Source organism: Tiliqua scincoides, chromosome 3 (genome assembly GCF_035046505.1).
Source record: "Tiliqua scincoides isolate rTilSci1 chromosome 3, rTilSci1.hap2, whole genome shotgun sequence".
NCBI lineage: Eukaryota > Metazoa > Chordata > Lepidosauria > Squamata > Scincidae > Tiliqua > Tiliqua scincoides.
In genome coordinates this window covers 59,940,627-59,958,462 of record NC_089823.1, presented here as the reverse complement: position 1 = coordinate 59,958,462, position 17,836 = coordinate 59,940,627, and the positions used below count along the sequence as shown (strand labels likewise).

General features: G+C 38.6%; 1 protein-coding gene across 5 annotated transcripts in view; it reads left to right on the top strand.

The window, feature by feature from the left end:
* Window positions 1–17,836, top strand: part of SYNJ1 (synaptojanin 1) — a 69,156-nt gene that overhangs the window by 15,815 nt on the left and 35,505 nt on the right. For all 5 annotated transcript variants that reach the window (XM_066619079.1, XM_066619076.1, XM_066619073.1 and 2 more), the window contains exons 6-12: window positions 268–351; window positions 1,044–1,105; window positions 2,178–2,274; window positions 3,418–3,587; window positions 5,251–5,332; window positions 7,827–7,979; window positions 11,195–11,360. In XM_066619079.1, the coding sequence (XP_066475176.1) occupies window positions 268–351; window positions 1,044–1,105; window positions 2,178–2,274; window positions 3,418–3,587; window positions 5,251–5,332; window positions 7,827–7,979; window positions 11,195–11,360 (814 nt within the window). The remainder of the gene's footprint in view (window positions 1–267; window positions 352–1,043; window positions 1,106–2,177; window positions 2,275–3,417; window positions 3,588–5,250; window positions 5,333–7,826; window positions 7,980–11,194; window positions 11,361–17,836) is intronic.

Genomic DNA, 17,836 nt, shown 5'->3' with positions numbered 1-17,836 from the left:
CTTCTGAAAGTCCGGATATATAATGCATAACCTATCCTTCATGGAAGTAATGACTCTCAGTTGATGTAGGAATGAAATAATTTGTAAAATAAAACTTCAGTCCTATTTGTATGTACCTAAGATTAAGTCCTATTAAATACAATGTGACAACTCTGACTAAATATGTAAAGGATCATGTTTATATTTGTTGCATTGTTCCTTATATAAGTGGGTGTTTGCATGCCATAACAAACACCATTAAGATAACAAATATTGTTTTTCTATTAGGTTGTATTCCTAGATGAATGTGTGTCTTCCTTCATACAAATCCGTGGATCAGTTCCATTATTTTGGGAACAACCTGGTTTACAGGTATGGTAGTTCTCTTTGTTGCAATTTTCCCCACATTTGTTGAAGTCTTCTATTTGCTTGTTCAAGAAAGACCCAGAGATTTCAAGAGAACTTACTGTGGGACATAGTTCTGAAGGAATTGAGCTCATGTTGAAGAGTTTAGGGAAGCATTTATTGTTTGAATTATAGGTTTGACAAGAGATAAATTTACCTGTTGCCTTGAAAAAAGGTTTCTTTTGTCTTGGGTAACCTTCAGCTGTGCATCAGAATGCTTGGGTTGCTAAGATTGCAAGCCTGCTTGCTTGGAAGTCAGTACCATTGAACTTAATGTGACTTGTTTCCAAGTGAATATGCATAAAATTAAGACTGTCAGGATAGACAAGTCCTACAATACTAACTGAAGTCATAGTCAAGTATTGTAATACCTGTAGGAATCTTTAGAGATAAGAGATACTCTAAAAAGCACATATCTGTAGGGAAGATGTGCATTTACTCTAAAAATTGTACCTTTTTAATGTTACAAAATAGAGTTGTCAGTTTTAAATTGTGATCCTGTGTCAGGAATTATGTGTTTAAAATAACTCTATTAACATAGTAATGTTAACATGCATGTATTTTATATTATGATTTTTAAAAAGTATTTGGAGGAAGCAGTAATTACTAAAAAGAAAAAATTCAACCAAAATTAATTCAACCATATGCTTCTGATTAAGGTGGGATCTCATCGTGTCAGAATGTCAAGGGGATTTGAAGCAAATGCGCCAGCCTTTGATAGGTAAAAATCTTTTCTTCCTTCTTTCAGAAAACATTTATTGGTGAACTTGTAGGCATTACCTTTTCCTATTTTTGCAAAATTATTAAGCACATAAACAGTTCTGTGGAAGCGGAATACCTAAATGCTAACACCTTATTGCTGAGCTGTCATTGTATTGTAATATGGACAACTTAGAGTTTTTAAATGAAATTCTTAAAGAATCAATGACTTCATCTTGGTTGCCTGCTGAATCTCATGTCACATGTAAGTTGCCTCCAGGTTAAATATCGATTTTTTTTTATATTGCTTTCATGTTTTTTTTACCTGGCAGATATTTGAGACTTCATCCATCCCTTTTTCTGCTTTCAAGCTTTATCACAAAGATATTGGGTTGTAATTTACTGTAAGTTCACTTTAGTCATGACTAACTAAACTCAGGATTCAATCCAATACCCTCAGGCCCTGTTTCTCGGTGTCCCAGAAGTAGAGGCATTTCGACCAAGGATGCTACCCAACACCACCACTATCTCTGTTGTGATATACTTCAGGATAAAAAGGCCCTTTATCATGCTCCATTGTGTGGCTTTCGCCAACCTGGGAGTGTAGGACTTTGGTTTTATTTACAGGGACCACACAAATCAAAGAGTTCCTTTATTTGCTTGGTCTCTTTAAATAGAATCAGGAGTTTCCCACTTCCAGGTTTGTGAAAATTGCACAACAGAACAGGGTAAGGAGGAGGATGATCCACTTTCTACTTGAGTGAGCAGAAAGTGTATGAATGTAGCTTACATCTGTGACAGACTGGAGAGAAGCAGCAGCAGCAGGCTTGGGGTAGAGAGCACCCCAAATCTGTTGCTACCTGATTCTGACATCATCCACATTGGGTCACCTCATGGTTGGGCCAGTCATACCAAAGCATCTGGTGGACTACTGTATGAAGCAGGATACTGGACTAGATGGATTTTTGGTCTGATCCAGCAGTGCTGCTCATGTTTAGTGGCTAAAAATGATGCATATATTCCATTCAGATGTTGAGAAATTGTAGTCATTTACTAGCCTCAAGAATATTACAGATTTATTTTTTACCTTGCAGACATTTCTGTACTCTTAAAAATTTATATGGCAAGCAGATAATTGTAAACCTTCTCGGGTCAAAGGAAGGGGAGCATATGCTTAGCAAAGCCTTTCAGGTAAGAACCTTCAGTATATTTTTTTAGATATATCTCCATCTGTTACAACCCTAGCACTCTGCATCAAACATAAAAAAAATACACTTAGCTATAAGTCAGCGGTTTGAGCACTGACCACTGTTGTCAGATGTCTGTGTTTCTAGAAGTGGATTCAGACCAAATGGTTTGTAAGTCCCTTGAGACCATGCAACATTCTCTAGAGAGCTGTAAAACTTCCGCTCTGATTCTGGTATACAAAGCTTTTCCCTAAACTCAATCCTTCGTATCAACAAATGAAAAGGCATTATAGGTGCACTTTCTTCTGATTACTATAATGCTTTAAGTTCAGTGTAAAATTAGTAGAAACCATAAGTTAATATCAGAAGAAAGTTAGTGATAGGACCAGCTTTAGGTGTGGCAGGACCCAATTGAAAACATTTTTTGCAAGGACCCAAGTTCACAGCAAATCCTAAACAAGTACATGTTACGTATATCTACATATTTGTCTTTTTAACATTTTCAGAGAAATTTTTGTGCTGTTCTATAATTAACATTGTGTAAATTCAAGTACAGTTAAAAAATTCAAAATATAAACTGTATAAACACTACTGGGTTTTTAAGAATTCAGAAGAAATTTAAAATCATTGTGATTCTTTATAAAACCTGCAGTGTGGTGGTGTGTGTGGTGTTGAGTGTATTTGATTAGAGTAGATTATCCTCCTGCAGGGTGCAGTTGGCAGCAATTGGCTTAAAGCTGGCCCTGGTTAGTGAATCAATGAAACTTTGTAGAAAAGTATCATGTACCCAAAATGGCAAATCTTAGTGTCAGAATTGGTAAATACAGGAATCCCAGAAACATTGTGCCTTTTGATTTTCAAATTTAGCAAGCAAGGTACTGCACCAAATGTTTAATAAAGGGAATGTGCTTTTGTAAATCATTAGCTCACTAAAGGCTCCTTCAAAAGTGATAAACTGCCTTGATGCAGATGTCATGTTCAATCCTAGACAAATGTGCTGTTAAAAAGTAGCCTTTTACAAGTATTAAAGTATTGGCGAAGACTGTAAATAATTTAATTAAAAATCATTGATAGTATTGCAGTTTTGGATACTACCAAAGTAATGTTTTGTACACTATTTTCCCTTTCTTCCACCAATCTTATCCAGAGCCATTTGAAAGCATCTGAACACGTTGATGACATAAAAATGGTGAACTTTGATTATCATCAAATGGTCAAAGGTGGAAAAGCAGAAAAGCTGCAGAGCGTTCTTAAACCACAGATACAGAAATTCTTAGAGTGTGGATTTTTTTACTTTGATGGAAAGGAAGTTCAACGGTTTGTATATTTAGCTTCTGTCATCTTGCAGGATGTGTCTTATTTAGACTTTCTCCTCACCAGAATCAAATCTAAAATGCATTTGCAATTCTTAATGCAAAAATTGAATATCAAAAAAGGCAGTTTTAAAGAAAATAAAAAGACAATATTTTGTTTTTGGTTAATTAGGTATGATCCTTGTTGCCTTAAACCATGGTTTAGTGTTACATCTGTGATAAAGATAGCCAGGGTTTGAAGCAGGTTAGCCAAACCCTAGTTAAGAGGTAATCTGGTTAGTATAAACCATGAGTAACTTTGATGTGATGTTAAGCCAAAAAGGAAGGAAGGAATTCATGCCAGAGTGGGGAGGAGAAAGTACATTTCCTCTCCACGTTTTTGAACCATGTTTGTGATGATATCATACATTTTTATAAAGCTTTAGCAGAAATGAACTAGTTAATTTCATACTATTTATGTTTTTAAATATACAGCTAGAGCTTCTATAAGGTGATTTAAACTGTTTCTACTTCAAATGTGACATCAAGTTCTAATTTTTTGGGGGTGTAATTTGGACTTTTGCCATTTCAGTGGAATATCCATGCCAATACAAGTATCCATTTGGCATTATTACCTGGTAAAAAATAAGGTGGGAGACTCATGTTGGTAGTGATCATGTTCTAGATCAGGTTGCTCCACCTAGCAGCTGGGGAACTTCATGACCCTGGCATGGCCACCTGACTGTGCTGACCTAGAAGTAAATGGTGGTGATATGATGTCACTGCCAATTACTTCCATGTTCTTAGCTGCTGAAGTCATTCAGCAGGCTCAGGCTGCAAGCAGCAGAGGCGATGATAGGTGCAGGTGACTTTTTCATCTCCTGGTTGCACCAATCTGGCTTCTCCGAAGAAGAAGCTGTAAAGGTACAGTACGGAGCTAAAAAAGAGGCTAAAGTTGGAGGAGGTGGGGGTCTGTAGAGGACCTTTCAGGGGCCCCCAAAAAGGGCCTTGTAGGCTGCATGCAGCCCACGGGCCGCTTGTTGAACCACCATGTTCTAGAAACTATAAATCTCGTCTTGCATGTTAAATTTTATTTTTTCCACCTGACCACTATATTACTAACAGTAGCAATAATCACAAGGAGTTTGAGGATTGCAGTAAGTCCTTGCACAGAGTGGGGAGACGGTGGGGGGAAGGCAGTGATGCAATCCCCCAGGAGTGCATCTCTAAGGGGGCAGAGGCCAGGGGCCCTGTTTGAAAAGCCCTGTTTTTGCAGTTGATATAAAGGTGAAACAGTGCATAATATCAGTCAATGCAATTTAAGATGTACACATGAAAATAAGTTTCAATTATTTGAATACTGATCACTGTTGCCAAACGTCTATGTTGGCTATCAACCAAATATAATCTCTGCTAGAAATTTTGCTCTTAAAAATGTACTCCGTATGTGCATGTTTCCTTAAGTATATTTGAGTGAGGTATGACAGTTACTTTTTTAAGTTCTGGAAAATGAACAGTAAGTCTGAGATGAGACAATTTACCCATATTTGTCAGTGTTGCATAGATTCATTACCAGGTAATTATGCCAAAAATACTTCTGATTAGTGCCTTGCTTGAAAACTGCTTTCAGTAACTGTATTGCTTCAATAGTATCTTTAACATTCCGCCTTTTGTTGTACTTGGCACAGATATCAAAGTGGTACTATAAGAACAAACTGCTTGGACTGTCTGGATAGAACAAACAGTGTACAGGCTTTCATTGGCTTAGAGGTAGGAATATAATGCATTGTCCTTTGTATATTTTGGGAATCTATGGATATTGTTACCAAATTACTAAATGATGTATGAGATATTTCCTCCGCTATGACAACATAAATGGAGAAATTAGAATTTGTCATGGTGCATATGGTGACATAACAAATTGTGCAAACCCATATTCTCTTGACAGAATCCCCATACCTTAAGGACAGCTTTTAGTGCTAATTTTCCTAGACTTCTGATTATTCAGTTATGACCTTTTTCACAATGAAGTCATGACAAAAAACTCTCCTCCTGAAATGTGCTAAGCAGTGTCCTTTAATTTTCTGTATGCACTGCATTTTTCTTCTAGGTTTGAATATCTGTTTTTGAAGAATGAGTGATACTATAGAACTTTTATTAAAGGTTTTAATATCCAGCACTTACAGGAAGGAAAACTTTTTTTCAAAGTTTACATGACAGTCTATCTCAACATTATGTACAGGAGGTACTACAGCACATTTTCCAGGAAACCAGATTAGGCTATTTGTTTGTGCTCTTCAGAAAGGAGAGAGGTTGCTGAGTTTAAACAAGAGAGCAAAGTCTAAAGACATGTATTGTTTGAGAGTCTGTAGGCCTTCACAAATAAGTACTGTGTGGCACATAGACTTTTTTGAATGTATTTTTCACATTTCCCTCTAACTTGTCTTGTTTCATAGACACCTGCTGACAAAATAACTATTTTGGATAGTGCTTCCAATGGATTCAGGAACTGTCCCTAGAAAAAGGAGCAACCATTCTTTATTAGAATTTGTCAGTTATTACGCTTAATCCAAAGGTTCCCAAACTCTACAAGAGAATAGGAACCTCCCTAAGTACTTGCCAAGGGGGAGGCAGCAATGGCACTTCCAGGATTGTGTGGCAGTGGTAAAGAATATTTTTTTAAACATACTTGGGGGTTACTATGGCCCTCTGGTCGGTTCAGGCAGCCCTCGGCCCATTCTGTGTCTCCCCACACCTGAAAATTGCTCCCGATCATGACCCATGCCTGCTTTTCATCAAGAAACTGAGGTGGATCATGATTGCTTCAGGGATCAGTTCCAAGGCACAGGGAGGCCTGCAGAGGGGCCATGGGCTCCTCGCTTCCTCCAGAGAGCCTTAGTGACCCCCAGATATGTTCAAAAAATGCTTTTCTTCACCACAGCGGCATGATCCCTAAAGTGATCTCGCCACATTCCTTTTCCCACTAGCTAGTGCATCATGACATCTCAGTTTGGGAAACGCTGCACTTAACCTGATTTCAAATACTCTTAAGTTTTTGTAAATGATTTTGTTCTCTTAAGTAAATATTTTAAAATTAGTATCTATCTTTTGGAAGCATTTTGTTCCATTTTACTTTGTTACTAATAACAGGTTGTAATCTTGAAGCTCATCCTGGTCATTATTCTGTGCCAGACTGGGCCTTGACTCTGAACTGCCAGATATAGAAGAAATACCATTTTTCAAACGTGTTCCCATAGGGAAAACAACTTTATATTCTATAACCTGATCCTATCCATGGCTGAAACTGTTGCACTTCATAAACCATTATTCTTATGCTTTAACAATAACTTTTTACCATGACTGAGGAGATGGGGTTGCTTCCATGGCCTTTATAAATGTTTTATATTTTTCCTTTTGAAACAGCTGTTGTACAGCTCTCCACAAGGATTTCTCCCCAGTGCTGGCACTGCAATACTGATGCCTGTTGCAGTGTGCGGGTGGGAGCTGCCATATTCAACTCCACTATATTTTAGCAACATAGGATTGGGTTCTGTATAGCAGATGACTAGGTACTACAGTATCCATGCTTTACTCAGTATATTTTAACGTTTATGTATGTCTAAACTTTATTTTGCAGTTTATTCATCTTATCACTCTTCCCTCTCCAGGGAAGTATAGTTTGGGTATAGTTTGGGGGATTCTCCAGGGTATAGTTTGGGGGTTTGGAGATGACCTGTGGATTCATGCATTTTTCCTTTCCTGCGTGAAACTTCACAGTTTAATTATATCCATGGTTTCCTGAAATTCATTAATAAGCTGGCGAAGGTTATTGCTTGCCTTGGAGAGATACATCAGTGTTTTCTGATTCTGGTTTGAAAGAGAAGCATTGAGTTTGCTGATCTGTTTGTTTCAAGAAAGTATGATTGACACTAAACTGAAAATGAAGCAGCATGCATGAGAAGCAGAAATCCACAAGACTATGAGACTCAAGACTCATATGTCTTGCTTCCAGGGTCTCCAAGTTATTGTTTGAAGAATTACAATTTCAACAGCAACTCAGTTCAGACTTGTAGACTCTTTGAGTCAGGGACCAGTCATCTTTCTTATATTCTGTAAAGCATCCATACATTTAAAAAAGATAATTTTCCATTTTCAATTAATGAGGCAAAAGGGGAAACCAAATCTGATAATATTGCCTAAAGCTTTCCTAAATTAAAATGACTTCACACTGTTTCAAATCTGCTGTTTCCTTGAACTGTTGCAGATGCTAATAAAACAACTGGAGGTTTTAGGTTTAGCTGAAAAACCTCAATTGGTTACACGATTCCAGGAAGTCTTTCGGTCCATGTGGTCTGTTAATGGTGACTCGGTCAGTAAAATATATGCTGGAACTGGAGCTCTTGAAGGAAAAGCAAAGGTAAATGGCTTTTTAGTTACGAAAAATGAATATTCTAATTGCCTTAAGTGAGTTATTGTGCAAATTAGAAGTGAAACTGCACACCTGCCTTTTCTTGGTATCTAACACATCTCTTAACTGTTTCAGCCTATATTTATATTCCCTATATTTCTGCCTGTATTGTTGCATAGTGAGTAACGTCAGACTGTATCCACAAGTCTTGAATTAGTAGTTGCATCCACTTCAGCTTAGTCCTTTCCCCAAAATGCTTTGATTTACTTAACCAGTTTATCCAAGGTTTGTCATGAAATGGCTCAGCCAAAAATTATCCATTTGTCTTGTTTCCCCTATGTCTTATTCAAAACCTTCTTGATTTTGCAGATATAGACGAATCAGAATCTTGTAATTCACTGCCACCTATTAATCTTGATTTAATGTTCAGAGCTGTTTCTTATTTAAATCCAAATGATAGAAATTTTTCTGCTGTCACACAGCTGTCAAGGCAGCAGTAAATGATGCCACTCAGTTACAAATACTGTATTAAAACAAGCTAAGACTTCCTTGCAAGTTGCCCTGATTTAGGTTGCATGTGTGTTTTATACCGGAACTTGGTATAGTATTAAGTACAGTTTTTTGTATACCTTGTTATGGTCTTGTAGATGCCTACCTTTCTAGGACTTAGGTGTTGAATGGAAGGGGGAGGGAAGAAAGTTTCATTAAAGCTGTCTGCTTTCTGAAGAAGTGTTACCACAGACTCCCCTGATCCACCTTCTGTTTAAATATTGCATTTTTCTGGTTTCTGCATGTACTGTGACTGGTGTTAGCCAAATATCTACGTTAATATAAATGTTTTTGGACAATTCCTCCTCACCTTTGCTGGTATAGTAAAGTTGTGTTATCCAATGCTTAGTTCAGTGTCAAACTCTGTTAACCAGCATCCCCATAAGAGAGCAAAGATGCTAGTTAACAAAGAGTTGATTAAACAATCTGCCCATCTGCCTCTGAACCCCTCCCTCACTTATCCAACAGGGCTCCCTCTGCAGTGCCCTTCCTTCTTCCCTGAGGGCCTTTAGGAATGAAGACATTTCTTTCATGCAAGAGCCCTGTAAGGAAGGAATGGAACATTGTTCTTCCAGAGCTCTTGAGAAGAAGAAAGGAGGAAGGGTTGAGAGGCATTGCAGAGGGAACTCTGAAGTAAGGAAAGGGCAGAGGGAATCCTGAGGTAATGAAAGCTTTGACTGGCGCATTTGGTTAACTGACATTCCGTGTGTGTGCCAGATAATGACTCTTACTGTATTAAGATACTTTCTTTTCTGATAAAGTTCATAATCAAATGTTGCAGGCTTATAGCCCTGTACAATAGGAGGTTTCATAAATATTTTCTTTGCATGTTTTCATATAATAGTTCACTGGTGGTTATCTTCTTCAATACGCAATTAAAATCAAAGTGTTTTTCAAATTTTAACTAATCTGAAGTGTGTGTGTTTTAAATAACAGTGACTATTTCAAGTTTCTCAAAACAACTATATTACTATTTAACATCTTGACTAATCTATCTTTTGCTTTCTTTTTGGTTCTTTTCAATTATTTGCCTGATATGTAATTGGTGAGTGTAACTCTTGAATACTGTCAAATGTTCTATATTCTTAAGTTTTAAAATATTTATCCCTGTCCAAACGGTGGATGAAAGAACATAATAAATATTAGACTTGAATGATTTGCTTAATCTCTGCAAAGGCTAACTTCTCCTTTACCGAACCCAACAGAAGTATAATTGAAAGGCCTAACAGGTTTTTCTTGCAGTTTCTTCTGAATTTACAGCCTGAGATTCAAAGATCTTCTTTTAAGCTTGCTCATGAGCTTGGACAGACTTACGGGGATTTTAAAAAACATTTTTCCTTTAAATAAATCCCCATATCATATTACGAATGGCATTTGAAACTTCTTTTGGTATCTAAAGTGCTGTGCCACATGTATGGGGGAGAGAGGTGCTAAGAATTGCAGCAAATATATTGATGTTAAGACCTTAGGAAAAGCATTGAATAAATGCACAGTAGATCAGTTTTCCATACTTTGAAGGGATCTTTCCACAACGTTTGGTCCTTAAGGCAGCTTACAAACGCAATTGAGAATTTTTTTAAACTATAGAAATCAACAATCTAATAGACACAAACTAGTAGAAAAACTAGCAGTTAAAAGCAGATTAATTATAATTAAAACTTGGAGTAAGTAGTACAGATGTCTGAGCTTATGATGATATAGGTGGATATCCATAGGGATAAGGCTTATGTTGGAGCTTAGTGCAGGGACAGATAACTTTCTTTTAGCCCTGACTGGCTAGAAGTTCACAATTTAATGTACATATTCATAACTTTTGCTTGATTTGATTTGTCTTCATGAACCTGATATATGCCAAACACCCAATAGATGTTTTGCATTCATCATGATAGGCTTTCAGCTGTGAGGACTGAAGACTTGTGAGAGTTGAAGTATTGGAGATTCTCACCAGATCTTGTAGACAGACAAAATATTGGAGCAGGCTGCCTGCTATAACAGTGCTTGCAGATCTGGAAACCATTATTTCACTTTCATCAGCTTGCCCATTTTAAATGTTTATATTCATATATATACACCAGTGAATGCATGTGTGTGATATTTCCATACATTTGAATGTACCAGCACTGCACTGTGTGTTGCCAATGTGGTACTACAATCTAATTAGCAGGGGACATATAAATCAACAATCTGCTTTTGATTTCAGCAATAGTACAACTTTCTGTAATCTAAGTCAGCCCTATTATCTCATTCCATACCTAGACAGATACTTTGTGTGTCAAAACATGGATTTGTATATATAAGAAATTAGTATTCCTTTTTAAAGATGTTGCATTTAAAATTCAGACTATTGTGTAAAAGCATGTGCTTCTTAAAAAAGGGGGCTAAGTAAGCTTTAGGTGAGGCTAAGTCTGCTCCATGATAGCGCTGTGCAGCTTCAACCATCTCACATTCTCAGCAGTTGTGTGTTTAAGGATACCATGGAATATGTCTGCTTATCCTGTCAAAAAGCAAAATATGGCATTTCAACACACATTTTTAAAATTCAAATGAATTTAACACATCACAAGCTTGCTATTAGCAAATTACAGTGTAAACATTGATTCAGAATAGCATGTATGATGTTGTCAGTGTTCTTTCAGTAACTCTATAAAATATTTATACGTATTCCTCCCTAACAGGCTGGGAAGCTGAAGGATGGTGCACGTTCTGTGACCAGAACAATTCAAAATAACTTTTTTGATAGCTCAAAGCAGGAAGCTATTGACGTTTTGTTGTTGGGGAATACCCTAAATAGTGATTTAGCAGACAAAGCACGGGCTCTCTTAACCACCGGCAGTTTACGTGGTATGTTCTTCTAGGTTCTTAATCTATATGGCAACAGCTAGTACTAATAAACCTCTGGTTTTTCACATGCTTCACAGTAAGTGCATTGCTTATAGAAGTGCTGTTTTATATTTTGTGTTAGACCACTGTGTACGAAAAGTGAAACTAAATTGAAATATGATGATCTTATGGAAGTGCTTTAAAGTCTACCTACAGTGCTGCACAAACTCTTCCACTACTGGTTACAGATCACCCCAATTGTCTACTTGCTTTCCTCTCATAGTTTTTGGATCCAAACCTTATATATTCTGTATGTTCATGCAGAACGTTGAAGTATTAATGTCATCTTAACAGCAATCTGCTTTACTAGCAGTGTTGGGTGACCTTTTGAGGAATCCATGAGGACAAAGGAATGATTACACTGTGTAACACAAATTGTTTATGTTGAATTTTTAATGTTTCTTAGACAGAAGAACTGATTCCAATGATCAGTTTGTATCAAAACTTTAAGTTATTTTAAATTTTGTTTTATCCATCCTATTGCCTAATGCATTGTAATACATGTGTTGTATTATACAACAGCATAGCTTAAATTGTTGATACTATGCAAAAAATGGAAACATTTTTTAAATCCATGCACCAAAATTAATAAACATCAAAATATTTAGATAAACACATAGTTGTTCAGTTACACTGTTATTTTCATAATGTATTTGTAGAAGACATTCAGGTTTCAAACCTAGACATGTGACTTTATGTATCTATTCTTTAGTATCTTAACAACTGAATCAATTTCTACAAGATGAAATTCAATATATTTTGTACATTTAAGTGCCTGTTAGCACAGACTTGCAGTTGATAACCACCACCACCACCACCATCAAACCCCCCCCCCAAAAAAAAAAAAACTTGCCTGTTTCTTAAGGCTTCAGCATCTAGAGCATAGTCTGGTTCAGACAGGTTAGTACAAAGCTGAAATTTTGGAATTCTTTCATGGATGTTTGCTATTGTATTATCTACACTGCCAACTGCACAATATTTTGTGAAATAATTGTGATGGACTAAAGTGTGCAGTTCCTCTACACTTCTCAAACATGTAAGAATAAGACTTGGTATTTTACAGCTGTGCTCTGTGTGTGTATTCGTTTGTACGTGCATGCGTATGTGCTCAATGTCTTGGAAATTTACCTCCTAGCTTGGTGGCATAACTGTTCCACTAATTATTTTTTCTTTTCCGCTCCCTTATTGCACCCATAGTTTCAGAACAGGCATTGCAATCAGGTATAGTATAGAATGCATAACCATGAACACGTTGGATGATACTTTGTTATCTAACACTCTGATATTTTTCTGATTTTGAAACTATGCTAGAGAATGATATACCTTTTAGTTAACTAAAGAGGTACATCACAAGCCACTTCAAATAAGTAGTTGTAGATGAGACACCTGTATTTGCATGCATAGCAAGTGAGACCATTCTGCTTTCTAAGATTAAGAAGGGTGGATGAAAAAGTTATGAGAAGAAATCCTTTCTCTTTAACATGTTTATCTCTTCTCCTTTTGTCTTTCCAAATCAGAGGCTATTTTGCAAGTGAAGATAATCTCCTCTTTCACACTCCTATCACAACACAGATCCAAGATTCGTAGAAAGAACAAGACCTTGTTGGCAATAGAGGGAAAGACAAACTAGACCTGTGATTTTTAACCTTTTTCATCTCGCGGCACACAGATAATGCATTAAAATTGTCAAGGTCCTTCATCAGTTTTTTGACAATTGACAAGGCACACCGCACTACCAGTGGGGGGCTCACATTCCCAATGGCCCTACTAATAAATTGCCTCTCTCCCAACTCCTGCAGCACATCTGCGGACCATTTGTAGCACACCAATGTGCAGTGGCTTAGTGGTTGAAAATTGCTGCACTTTACAGTGTCTGATAGGAGGCTGGATTCAGCCTGATTGCTAGTTCCTACTTTCGATAAGTTAAATGTATAACAATCAAGCCAATGTTATTATATAATACGACTTCCTTTTTATTTCCTTATCTAATTCTGCCCACCTGTATTTCATATTACTTAGAGAAACTTTGTCTTGTTCATTTTGACTGCAGTATTTGGGCTGTTGCAAAAGTGTGTATGTATATTTTAAAGTGTGATTGGGAGGCAGAAACTGAGTGTGGAAATAGTAGAGCAGTGGCACCCAAAGTTGCAACAGCTGTCTGACGAAAATGTGGTCCCAGTTTGGACCACAGCTTGTTGTTCTGCCTCCGTGCAGCTCCTCTTTCTGGGTAGATCTGGGCACCAGGATACTCTGGGCGGTTGTGACTGTTGCCCGGTGTCCTGGAAGGCTGTGCAACAGGACGTCTGGGAAAATGCAACTGCCTGGAGCGTCATGGTGCCCAGATCTACCCAAAAGAGGAGCTGCATGGAGGCAAAATGAGAAGGTCTTCTCACTGTGTGGATAGATTCATCCAAACCCCATATCCAGCCCCTGTGCTGGGGTTCAAGCAGCCCTGTAATGGTTGGCAACCTTCAGTCTCGAAAGACTATGGTATAAACCTACAGCACCCGGTATTCCCAAGCGGTCTCCCATCCAAGTACTAACCAGGCCTGACCCTGCTTAGCTTCCGAGATCAGACAAGATCAGGCTTGTGCAGGGTAACAGTGAGTCACCACACTAGCCCTGTAGTAGAGTATCAAAAATATTCAGATCTTCAAAGTCCCTTCCCTGTCTAATCTTTCCTTTTGGTTTCTGAAACTCCAACACGCATTTTCTGAATTCGTTTAGACTTGCCTTCTATGGGAAAGGCAGTCATAAGCAAGCATTTCTACTTGGAACTGGGATCACGTTTAACTCTGCGCATGAGGTCCCCAGCTTATATAAGGGTTCCATTCTTGACAACTTTATGGAAGTTGATTTTTATGGAAGTATGTATTGGTCCACCTTACCAGACCCTTCCTCCACACAGGCCCTTGAAACAGAGCAGGAAACACTTTAGTACTTATGTTTTCTCCATAGTTCCACCATGAGGCTCTGTCCTGGGGCCCATGATCAGTTCAGATTGGATCTGTGATGGAGGGAGGGAAACGGGAAGGAACACAAGGACTCCCTTGGGAGGACTCCCTTGTTGGGAAGCTTCAAAGTTTAGCAATGGGAGGGAAGGGGGTTAAATCACCCATAGTCTTCCTTCCAGGTGAGCCTCTTCCCTGGGCTTACCAGTTTCCCTTTATCTTGAGGGAGAGCTGGCCAGAGCTTTCAGCTCTGTTTTCACAGCATTCACAGCATTGTTATCTGCTATAGAGGGGTTTTAAAACCCAGACTACAATTTATGCAAACTCTTTGAACCTGAATTAAGGCTCCCCTACAGCTGGAAGGCCACTCAGGGTGTCAGAAGTGGCTTCCTTTGTTTTGTGGCTGCCTCACTGGAGGGCAGCGTGCAGCATAATCTGAGCTGCAGCAAGAGCGGTTAGTTGGCTCCTTTGCAAAGCTGACTTAAAGTTGAATTTACTTATGTCAAGGCTTCTGTGAATTGGGGGCCTGCATTGCATGTAGAATAGGCACAGCACTTGGTCTGTTAATACTCACTTGCTAGCTTACTGGTACAAGCAGGAGTGTCTTTCACATAAGTAAGCATGGAACCCTTTGTGGACTTTCAGAGTTGTTCATAATATTGATAACGGATATAGGTACTTGTAGGCAATTTGCACTGTATATGACAATCCTGTGCCAATCTGGAGGCCTGGAGGCCATCTGATGGAAAGTGACTCAGCATGCAGTCATGATACACATCAGTGCAGCTTGTAATGTATTTCATTGCCAATTTAAGATGATATGAGTGCTAACAAATTATCCAGCATAGAGTCCATGATTTTCCTTTAAATTAGCATGTTAATCAATGAAACAATTGCTATAGTTATATGTACAAATGATTTATGAGAAACAGACTCCTCACAATCAGCAGGAATGTCCATGGTAGGGTGCACTTGCCTAGTACTCACAGCAGTTTGTAGTGTGAACCTGGCAGAAGTTATAATAATTGGCATTTTGGAATAATTGGGATTTGAGGTGGAAAAATATGACTACTTTGTTGCAGCTTTGATTTTCAAGAGATTATACCAGCCCTTTTCAGCCACTGTGCCGTGGCACACTGGTGTGCTGCGAATGGTCTGCAGGTGAGTTTGTGGGAGGGTCATTTATTAATAGTGGCATTGGGGGATGTGAGCACCCTACCAGTAGCATGGTGTGTCTTGTCAGTTGTCAAAAGACTGAGGTGTGCCTTAACAATTTTAGTACCTTGTTAGTGTGCCATGAGACAAAAAGGTTGAAAATCACTGGATTATACTGACAAGTTTTCCACATCTGTACTGGAGTTCAGTGGCTTTTGTAAGCAGCTGCTCATAGTTACTACCATAGGTATCAAGTGATACATGGACATGCTTCTAACCTTGAATTGGTTGGTTAGTGCAAGTATTAAAAGTACAGGTCCACACTGATTATTCACGGATTTGGGACCCACAGTTTTATCTAACCACAGGTTCCAACTCACAGGTTCAGCTGGGCCTGGTCTTCCAAACATGACTAGTGCTGTGCTCTGGTTGTGTCCAAAGGGCTTTCTGAGGGCCAGGGAAGCCACACAGTCTCCCCAACCCTCAGAAAGCCTTTTGAGACCACAGGAAGGCTGAAAATAGCAACTTCCGGTTTTCAACCAAAGACAGGAAGTTGTGATTTTCAGCCTTCTAGAGGCCTGAAAATCAGCCTTCTTAGAAGGCCTTTTGAGGGTCAAGGAGGATTCCCCCGCTCTCCGAATGCAGTTAGATCGCAGCTCCAGTTGCATTTGGCATATTACAAAGGCCTGACCTGCAAATTTTGGCATCTGCAGGGGTTCCAAGAACAGAACCCCCGTGGATGCCAAGGCATGACTGTATAAGGGATGTTCTCTGTTGATTGGAATGCAGGAATTATAGTCTAGTATTGGTAGTTAGTTTTGTAGCTGAAGTAATAGAGCAGACAGAATCATTACAGTTGTATGCCATGTCAGATTGTTCCTAAATAACTTTAACTTAGGAGGTAGTGCTTCTGCCCACAATATAAATAATGTGGTTTAAAATGCATGCTTGAAGAAAATAGTAAAGTTCTACCTTACAATTGAAAACTTAAAAATATGACCATTAGTTGCAGTGCAATTAGATGTTAATTTATAAAGAAAATTATATAAATCATTTTATTTTTAATAGAATGGCATAACAATTTAAAGAGATCTCTAGTAACTCTTAAGGAGCTTAATAGCAAATGAAAATATACAAGTATTGGTCACGGCATGGTCACATTGTTCTAGATTGGCACTTGAGCTGTGTGTGGGTTGCAAGGCATATTGGCCCTCAGGTCGCAGTTAGTCCCCCAGTCCCCCCTAGTCCTTGCTGGCATACCCTGCCTGGCTTAAGCAGACAAGCGTGAAGATGCTGCGGAGCACCTTCACGCTTGTCGACTGGAAGGGGTGGGGCATGCTGACAGCTTTTCCGGCTCCTTATTGTGCTGTTCCAGTTTCTCCTTTGGAGAAAGAGAAGCCAAATGGTGCAGCAAGATTGAAAAACCCCGCTTCCACCACCTCGTTTTGAGCCTGTTAGGATGACTTTGGCGGCTCAGATTACAGAAGTAATTGGCAGTGACATCAACGTGATTACTTCCTGGTCAGCCCAGCTGGGGGTCATGCAAAGGTCATGCAGCTCCCTGGCTGCTCAAAGTTGGACTGTCCTGTTCTAGATTAATAAGACAAAAGAATGTTAGTTCCATGCCACATGCTAATATAAGCATCAGTACCATCAATAGCAAATGTAATACTTGGCATGGAAGATGAAATGCCTGCAGATTGCACAGCCCACCTATACTATAGGGAATAAAAAGTGCAGGACAAAGGCCAGATGCACATTTCTTTGTCTGGCAGGTATACAGTTGTGTGCCACTTAACAGGTATATGTTCTCCTATCACTGTTATGCAGTTACCTTGTTAAGCAAACATTCAGCCCAATCTAGTGCTTTTGTTGTGTAAACACTCCCTGCCAGACACTATCTTGCTACACAAGTTAATGGAAAGATTGCCTCTTTTCATTAAGAGCCTGTTTGTTATGTAAACAGACACTCTACTACAGGCTATGGGAGACTGAACCTCCTTATTAAGAGCCTCTTTGTTGTGCTTTGACCACCATTCTATATGTGGTCCATCATTAAGTGGAAGGTCATTAAGCGTCACATGCCTGTACTTTTTTTCATGGCCTGGCAGAATGTGTTTTATGCTTTACTTTCTTGTCAGTGTGACTAAGAACAAAGGAAACACATAGTCCATAGAGTTCCCATACAGGACACTTTTTTCCCTACAAAAATAGCAGAGCTAGGGGTAGCTTGGATGAATTCATAGAAGTTTTGTTCTTCACATTATTTTGGAACCATCATGGTCTAATTGGATTATTGGTTGAACAGCATATAGTGCAACCTCACTGTTA